This window comes from Toxotes jaculatrix, chromosome 16 (assembly GCF_017976425.1).
Source record: "Toxotes jaculatrix isolate fToxJac2 chromosome 16, fToxJac2.pri, whole genome shotgun sequence".
Classification (NCBI taxonomy): Eukaryota; Metazoa; Chordata; class Actinopteri; family Toxotidae; genus Toxotes; species Toxotes jaculatrix.
This window is the reverse complement of record NC_054409.1, coordinates 7,704,616-7,713,035: the sequence shown is the minus strand read 5'-3', so window position 1 is coordinate 7,713,035 and position 8,420 is coordinate 7,704,616. Positions and strand designations below refer to the sequence as shown.

The following is an 8,420-nucleotide window of genomic DNA, read 5'->3' as shown; positions in this document are numbered from 1 at the left end:
TTACTGGATCTGTTTTAGAATCAGATTTTAAGACTCTGGAATACGACATGTTGTTAAAGATTAAATCAGTGGTTCCCAACCTTTGTGGAAAAACAAAGTTGTGTAGTTGGGGGCCCAGTTCAGATGTCTGTTAGGGATTCTGCTCTAAACTCAAATCAAAATAAAAACCATTTAAAAACAGCCCAGGAAGTCAATTTATCCAATATTTCACACACACACAAAAAAGGTTTAGGGAATAGTCCAAAAATTTAATCCAGAGTTGTTTGGAAAAACTTCTGTAGTTTATCCTCTTACAAACCCTCAGAGTAAGGTTGTGAACCAGGGCAGTAAAGTAACTGTACATGAAGCAGTTAAAACGAGCTCCTCCACAGCCAGCTACAACGATGAAATCCTGCTTATCAATATATTTCTATAAACAATCCAAAATGTGATAAAAACTCTTATTGGGGTATTTTCTTTTTTTTGTTTATTAATACAACATGCAGTGAATTACATATTCAGCACCTGGACTAAATATAGGATGCAATGCACCCAGCAACCAGTGCACTATTCCTAACTTGAACAGATCAAGTCATGATTTCAGGCAGGCCACCGAACCTGTGCTTGCACTGGGTGATTGGCACGAGCCGTTTGATTCCTAGAATCAGCATCACAAGCTGTGCGGCTACCAGCTGAGTAGTCTCGTTCAGTCACATTCATGCAGCAGATACTTTGCTGGCAAATCTAACTGCACAATATTCATCCTGCTATAAATGGTCACTTGCTTGGCATAAGTGTCTCAGACTGAAATGAACTTTACCGGATGAACCAATGAACAGGCTTCATTGTGAAAGCATGTGGGTCAGAAAGGTGTGAATATAAAAAAAAAGAGTGTAGATGCAAAGTGCAGAGACGTTAGACCTTTACTTGTTGTTCACAGCCTCCAGCCACAATCTTTAGCTTTTAAACCACAACATGCCAGTCAGCAGACATAACTGTCAAAATGATGCTATTAATGTAACTTTCAGCACACATCTGTGAAAGGTGGTGGTGGTAGCTACACATCAAATCAACAAATATGTTCTCTTAGGTGTCCACTCTTTTCCAGAACAGCAGGGACAAATTATTTTCACAACTTTTGGCTTCGTAGTTACTATTTTAGGTCACTCACTCATTCACTCAGTCACTCCTTTGTTACTTTCATTAAAGTATCAGTCAGCAAAGGTCAGAGGATGAGAGAAATTATATAATAATAATAATGATGATGATAATGAAATTAAGGAAAAATCAAAGGAAAACACTAATTTTACGAATAAAAATGTCAGTGTTTCACTCTGACCTCTCGGGGGTGCTGTTGCAGCTCCGACACACCTGCAAAACCTTCCAGTTTCAGAGGGATCATTTTATCTTCTGCTGTGTCCAGTAACCCTGCAGTACAATAATGATCTGTAATAATCTGAAGTGCTGTGCACCATGTTCCTGTTTCCTGTCTGTGAATTCACATTTCTATACTTTCATTTTTTCTTCCCTCCCTTTGTTCTTTTAGTTCCTCTCTCATTTTCTGCACTTGTTATTGTATTGCTATTAGTTACTCCAGAGAACAATTGTCTCTCTCTCACCCTCTCTGTCCGTCTTTCTTCCTCTTTTTTTCCCCTCCCCCTGTCTCTTTGTCTTCTGTCCTCTAAGTGGGCCAGAGTTCAAGTTGTTGGAGGTTTGTTTGGGAACACCAGAGGGGACAGACTGCCTGCAAGTTGGCTGTCAAGACAGTGACACGAGGCCATCAGATATCAGCTCAGTCCTCCAAGATGCAGTACACAACCTTTGTCACACTTGGCTGAGAGACAGCGGTGAAGGTGCAGAGACGGTGGTTCAGATGTGATACAATGTGATTTCCTGTTTGCCCCCCACTTATACACAGTATCTCTCAGAATCACACTTGACTGTCTGGGTCGGGGGTTCAGCACTTACTAAAGAGCCCACGGTGATTAAAGAACATAAGCATTTCTCATTATGTAAGGCCATGGCTAGAACATAAACTGATACTGATAATTATTTAATCATTGTGAGGTCCTAACAATGATGGACATAATGCCAGTCCTTACATCTGATGCACTGACTTCCAGAGTTTACATCACTGCTGCTTGTCTGTAAATGTCCCATTGGTTTAGGACCATGATGCATCTCAGACTGCTTTTTATCATGTGAAGCCTCTAAAATCATCACAACAACAATGCTAACATTTTGTTGTGATGCTGATGCTGCACAGGTGTGATATGTACCATCTTCGTCGAGTTTTACATGTTAGCATGCTGACACGTTAGTGTGCTAATTGCTAAGTAGCACTAAACACAAAGTACAACTGAGGCTGATGGAGATGATCCCACTGTCTTTACTAGAAATTACCAAACACATTTCTGCAGACGCCTTTCATAGTTTCTATTACCATGTTCTTTCATGGTACATATGATCTGCGTGTGCAGCCCATCAAACTGAATTTATTACAAAACAGAAACAAGCTCTGCTTTTGATTATGCTTTTACTTCCAATAATCCTGCAGAGTATCCCAATGACAATTTCAGCTCCCAAACACGATATGATTTTGTGTAAAGTCTGAAACATGGTGGTTGTATGTTCCTACGAATAACTCGATTAGATGATTTATTTTTAGATGATGAAACTCTAAGCTGTGTTTGGTAGTGTGAAGGTTTCGTCTGTTTATTTGGGTGTGTCTGAGCAAACTATCTTCACACGGCATTTCACCACCATCGTCAACCACAATATTGTGGAAGTCGGAGCCACAACACAATGACTCAAGTACAGGGAAGTTTTTATTTCTGAACCCTTTACAAACAGGGGTGTGTCTTGTTGAGGACAGTACACATACTAGTAGTCACAACAGTTTTCATCTCAATCTGCACTGTAACACATTTTTTTGTTGTTGTAATTGACAGATTGTGTTGGAAAGTCACCCAAATGTGTATTTATCTAAAGTTGGTTGATGGTGACGAAGCTTTTTGTGAGTATCAGAGCTGTTCATTTTGAAGGCTTTGAAAAATCCTCTTCACCGAGGCTTCAATTCATTTCGAGTGTCTGTGTTGATGCAGCTGTGCTCACGAGACACAGCTGGAGTCAGAATCTGCCCTGAGTGCTGCGTCTATGCTGGGACAGCTAAAACAAACACACACACACACACACACAGAGGTCGGAAATAAAGAGATGCATTATTGTTCAACCATAGAAACTATAAGACTCATCTTTGGGTGTTCTTTAAACCACATGGCCTTACTCCAGACCACATCAGTGACCTTCTCACCGTTTATGCAGGACCAACACCTACAGTGATGCTACGTTTAGTTCACACTCTACATCCTCAGACTCTGAAACAGCCTCTCTGCAGAGAATGTGCATCTCACTTTTAACTTTAAAACTCATCTTATCAAACTTGCTTTTACTCTGAAACTTTTACTATGTAATTATGTCGTCCACAGTAATTTTTGTTACTCATTCACTGTTAACTCTTTTTTAAATATCTTTTATTGGTTGCGTCCTTTTAAATGTGTTTCTTGCTTTGTTTTTAATATTCCTTGCTTGAGCATTTGTCTTTTTATACATATTTTTTATAACGCAACATGAATAGTATATATAATGTAAATGTATATATAATAATTAATTCTTTTACAACCAATACTACTACAACTAACAATAATAACAGTAATAATGTGAGACTGTGCAAGACTTTCCTCTAAAAATGTTTTGAGCTTGTTTTCCTTATTGATTGAATACTTCAATTATACATCTGAAGGCAGAGAATAGAAGTGTCCAACCCCAGAGTTACGTACCAGTTTCTCCAGATGTTCAATGCGCTGCAGGCGTCTGTTGATCAGTCTGTCTTGGGCTGAAACCTTTGAGGTCAGACTGGAAAGCCGTTTGGCCTGTTTATCCATGATGACCTACAACACAGCAAAGAAATCAAAGAGCAAAAACAGTCAGATCTGACACTTCTGACACTGACGAACATATCTATTAAATCACAGCAACAAAACAAAAAAACAAACAAACAAAAGAATCCACCAGTATTTTAAATTTGATCGTCTATATTTGATAGATAGTACAAAAACAAATCCCTGTTGGTTTATAGGAGCAGTTCTTGGCTTTTACTAACCTTTATGGAGCTAATATCCAGCTGACTCTGACCCCTTGACCTTGGTTCGGTAAGGCTCTTTACTGTTTGGAGGATCCTGTTCATCCGGCACTGCATGGATTTCTGCTCTGTCTCCAGATCCTCCAGCCCCTTCTGCAGCTCTTTGACCACCCTCCACTGCCTGTCCCCCCTGGCACTCACCATCTGCAGGTCCTTCCTCACCTGGAGGACAGCACACTATGCTGCATTATTCATAAAGGTTCAAATCAGCAGAAATTTATTTCAAATATTAAGGGATCCTAAAATTTCCAACAGCATCACATAGGCTGGATTGCAGGTTCAGGGAAATACCATATGTAAAAAAAGGATCCTCCCTAAGTTTAGAATTTCTGGTGTTGCACCAAAGGTAATATAACTATTTGAATATTTTATTCAACATGCAGAGGACAGAGCTGAAACAAAGTACTTAAATAAGACAAAACACTGAATTCAGTGTATTGTATGTTACACCGATCATTTTCAACCTTTTGGATTCAAAAGACATTAATATTTGAAGTTACTGCAGAAAATGTTACCTACTTCTACAGAGATTAATGGATCAACAGAAAGATAATCAGCAACCACCGTGATAATCGACAAAAATACCAAACATTCCTCAGTTCTCGTTTCTCAATGAGAGAATTTGATGTATTTTTCTTTTTTTTTTTTTGGGACACTTTAGACCCAAAAAATGATAAATTATTCAAGAAAATAGTATGAGTTGTTAATGAAATTGAATTTTATTTTCAGCCACAAGAGCTTTCAAAAATATAGCTGATCAAGTTTTTGGCTGTAAAATGTGATTCCTCCTCACCTGCCTGTGAGTCCGTCCTGTCTGTAAACTCCGCTTATGAAGGCTCTCCAGACTCCTGGTGGCCCCATCCAGGTCGGCTGCCACCTGCTCTCCCTGCTGCTCCAGCTGCTCTGCGTTCTCCTCCACCCCATGCAGCAGGTGAGCCAGTCCCAGCGAGAGCATCCTCAACTGGGACACGGGGACCATACCTGCCTCCTGTGATGTGGAGGCATCGTCTGTTGGCAGGGCATGGTGGACCTGAAAGAGTACCAGCAGCAAAGTGGACACCTGCAACACTCGGCTCACCCTCATACTCCAGGATTTCATCAGGTGGAGACTCTCAGGTCAAAAGATCTAGATCCTAAATCCTGAGCACCTAGGACCAGATCTCATCACACACCAGATCTATCTCTTCAGGCAGTGGCTGCCTAATAGCTCAGCAGTCGTGAAGAGATGAGTCCACATCTGCTGGGCTTCTAGTGTCCTGATGTGCCTCAGATGTTCCCTGAGGTCTGGAGCTCAGAATGGTGAGGGATAGAGGGATGAGGAGAGGGAGGAGAGGCAGACAGAGACGAGGGGGGAGTTCCCAGGCTGACGTATGAATTATAAAATAGGAAAAGTTCACTTGATTTCTGAACAGTGTATTAAAAATCACAACTGGGATAATGATTCTATTCTATTTAAAAGTGTAAATATTTGGATGTTGAATAATTAATACATGTGCAACTAGTTCCTTTATTTCACATATACCACATACTTTATACACACAAAACAGTATTGATTAATATTATGATTCCTGTTGAAAGGTTTAACAAATTCCTCTGTTACTAAAATGCTAATAAAGCATATGATTTGAAGTGAAAGCTGCAGATTTGTAGCAGTTAGCGCTTTGCTTTCTCCTCAGGCAAATGAACCTGTGTTACATTTAGACATTACAGTAAACCAAGAGTGGCATCTGCTGGGTGTTTGAGGAACTGCAACAAGCTTATGTCTTGTTCTGGAAATGTTTGGAGTATTAAGGATTTCTTGTTAAATTCAGTCCTCCTTCAAGTCAAGGTTATGGTTAATTATATTCAATTCTATGTTTTTTTTTCAGCATCAAAGAGCAGACAGACAGGGTTAGAGACCAGCTGGTGAACACAGTGGAGCATTTATCTTCTAAAAAGCCAGACATGTCCCCCAGGAGTTGGTGGAGAGCAAACCAGAGCTAAAAGGACACTGAATGTTGGACTTACATTCATCTGGTGGACAGAAACACAATCCCAAATGAATAATAATGTTGCCCCATATATATAATAACAGTTTGCTAACAGGTTCACCATATGAACCTAAAATGTGATAATATGTCAGTGTTGTTTGTAGCTTGTTTCAGACTTTGTTTGTCTGCTATTTAGTGCTGTGTAGGTGGCATACAGTGGGTTTTTCAGTTTGTCAGCTGACTGTTACTGCTGAAAGCAGTGTGTGTGTGTGTGTGTATCAGCACAACAGCTTTTCAAAATGATATAATTTAAAAATATTTTTTTATACACTGATTTTTCATCTTCATTTTATCCAAGGTTGTTTCTCACTCTGTTTATTATTTCATTTCATTATTAGTAATTAATGTCTCATCCCATGTCCTTTGTAGAAGTTATTTATTATGTACTTATTTATTGTTTCCAATAAAGATGCTTTTTTTTTTATATATTAAACTGTCGTGCCAATAAAGCTTTGTTAAACTGAATTGGGGTACATGACTTCCTCCACTCAGACTCAGGCTGAATGAGCTGCTTTGTGCCACAGAGGGACAGACCAACAAACTGTTCTTTGAATTGTTTTGGAGTTGAGGCAGGCTTAATGCACAAGCGACACTATGTCAACTCATAAAGCCTGATTTATAAAAGAGAGAAAGGCGTCAGTCTCAGCCCACTCCTTCCTCCTGGCATTCAGGATACATAAGAAAGCCACAGGAAGGCAGTGTCACTGGGTCACTGCAGGAGAGAGGGGACGGACCATGACATACAGTAAGTCAACATGCTTTTGTACTTTTAAGAGAAATCTGAATCATTTCTGGGAAGGATTAAAAAGAGTAATTTATGTAAGGCAATTTTTCTTTCAAGACAATCCAGTCATTGTTATCAGATGCAGACCTTGCATCTCCAAAATATAATTTACCCTTTCAAAACCTAAGAAAGACAACTTGGATTTACTCATACAGATGACTTTGCATTGTTTTCTGTTGTATCCACTGAAAGTTGTAGGTGGTGTACTAAACCAAAGCATCCTCAAAAAATGTCTTAAACTTTCAGCTTGATTAAAATGTATGACTAAACCTAAGAATACGCAATAAGTCCAAAAAACAAAACAAAACAAAACAAAAAAAAAAAAATAGCCAGGATCGGTCTGACATTGCATACTATGGCTATGTATTTCTCGGCACCATGGCTAGCTGTTTCCCCTGGTTCTGGTCTTTATGCCAAGCATGGCTGTCTGCCTCCCGCCTTCAGTACTGTATACAAGAGTGATATCAATCTTCTCACCAAACTTTTGGGAAAAAATAGAATATGTGAATTTCCCAAAATGCTGAACTGTTCCTTCATGGAAATAAGGTCAAAAGCTCCAGTTGTGGCCACCTCAGGCACATAAATCTGCTATTTTTAGAGATGTGCCTGTTGAACTAAACTTATTAAGGGTTAGGGAGAAGGATCATGGGGTTGTTGTAATCAAAAAGGGTTCATCCTCTGATGAGCATGAATGCGCACAGGAAAATTAAAGGCTTTTGAGAGATGTTGACATTTTGACCACTGAGTACACAGAATCAGAGGGGACCATGAATATCTTCTGTAAATTTCTTGGCAGAATTTGGTTGAAGTGACTCACAGGTGGACTGTATAGCTGACATACAGTATTTATGCCCCGCCCCCAGCAAGACTTCTTTGCGTGCTGCAAACAAACTAGTTCATACAATGTCTTGTCCAACTGTGTTTGCGGGCAAAGGTGTTTAAACCTGTTTTCAAAGACGTGAGACGCGAGAAGACAAGTGAGATGTGATCAACTGTCTGAATGTGGATAATGGTGAACACTTTTACTGCTCTCTGTTGTGTACATGATGTAAGTCAACTATGTGAAGAATGGAAAAAAAGGGAGCTGGTTCAGAGGGGCTGGTGTGGGTGGGTTGAACCATAACTTTTTTGCCTCTCTGAGCCAGTAGTGAGTCAGTAGGGAGGAGCAGTGCAGAGCATGAAGAGCAACATCTGGAGACTGTGACTGACACTTTGCTGTAAGTGAAAATGACTTTGTCTTGAAACAGAGAAAGTTTCTTTAATGTTATTGTGTTGTCTCTGCATGTTTTCTGATGTACTTCTGTCATTTCTACCATCCTCACAAGCAAAACAACCCGGGAAAAACAATATAATGCTTCTCAATCACATGAGGTGGGATTAGCAATGACTGTGTATTGTGACTGGGTTCACTTGTAATGATGAGTCT

At 39.7% G+C, this 8,420-nt stretch overlaps 1 protein-coding gene across 2 annotated transcripts; it reads right to left on the bottom strand.

The window, feature by feature from the left end:
- Nucleotides 1–2,837: 2,837 nt before the first annotated feature.
- Nucleotides 2,838–5,381, bottom strand: LOC121195721. Of its 2 annotated transcripts, none has more exons than XM_041059358.1 (4): nt 4,974–5,381; nt 4,142–4,357; nt 3,819–3,929; nt 2,838–3,147 (listed from the first exon to the last, which is right to left on the bottom strand). In XM_041059358.1, exons 1-4 carry the CDS (start codon nt 5,277–5,279, stop codon nt 3,109–3,111), a joined length of 672 nt encoding a protein of 223 aa, XP_040915292.1. In that variant the 5' UTR covers nt 5,280–5,381; the 3' UTR covers nt 2,838–3,108. The 2 variants fall into 2 exon arrangements, with proteins under 2 accessions (XP_040915292.1, XP_040915293.1); XM_041059359.1 differs by having other exon boundaries at nt 4,142–4,342.
- Nucleotides 5,382–8,420: the final 3,039 nt, after the last annotated feature.

Bases quoted from the DNA above. Each gene is read 5' to 3' on its own strand.
- LOC121195721 (XM_041059358.1), bottom strand. From the start codon at position 5,279: ATGAAATCCTGGAGTATGAGGGTGAGCCGAGTGTTGCAGGTGTCCACT. The intron at 4,358-4,973 runs GTGAGGAGGAAT...AATGCAGCATAG, and splicing joins CAGGACGGACTCACAGGCAG to TGTGCTGTCCTCCAGGTGAG. The intron at 3,148-3,818 runs GTACGTAACTCT...TGTTTGTTTTAG, and splicing joins TTGAACATCTGGAGAAACTG to CTGTCCCAGCATAGACGCAG.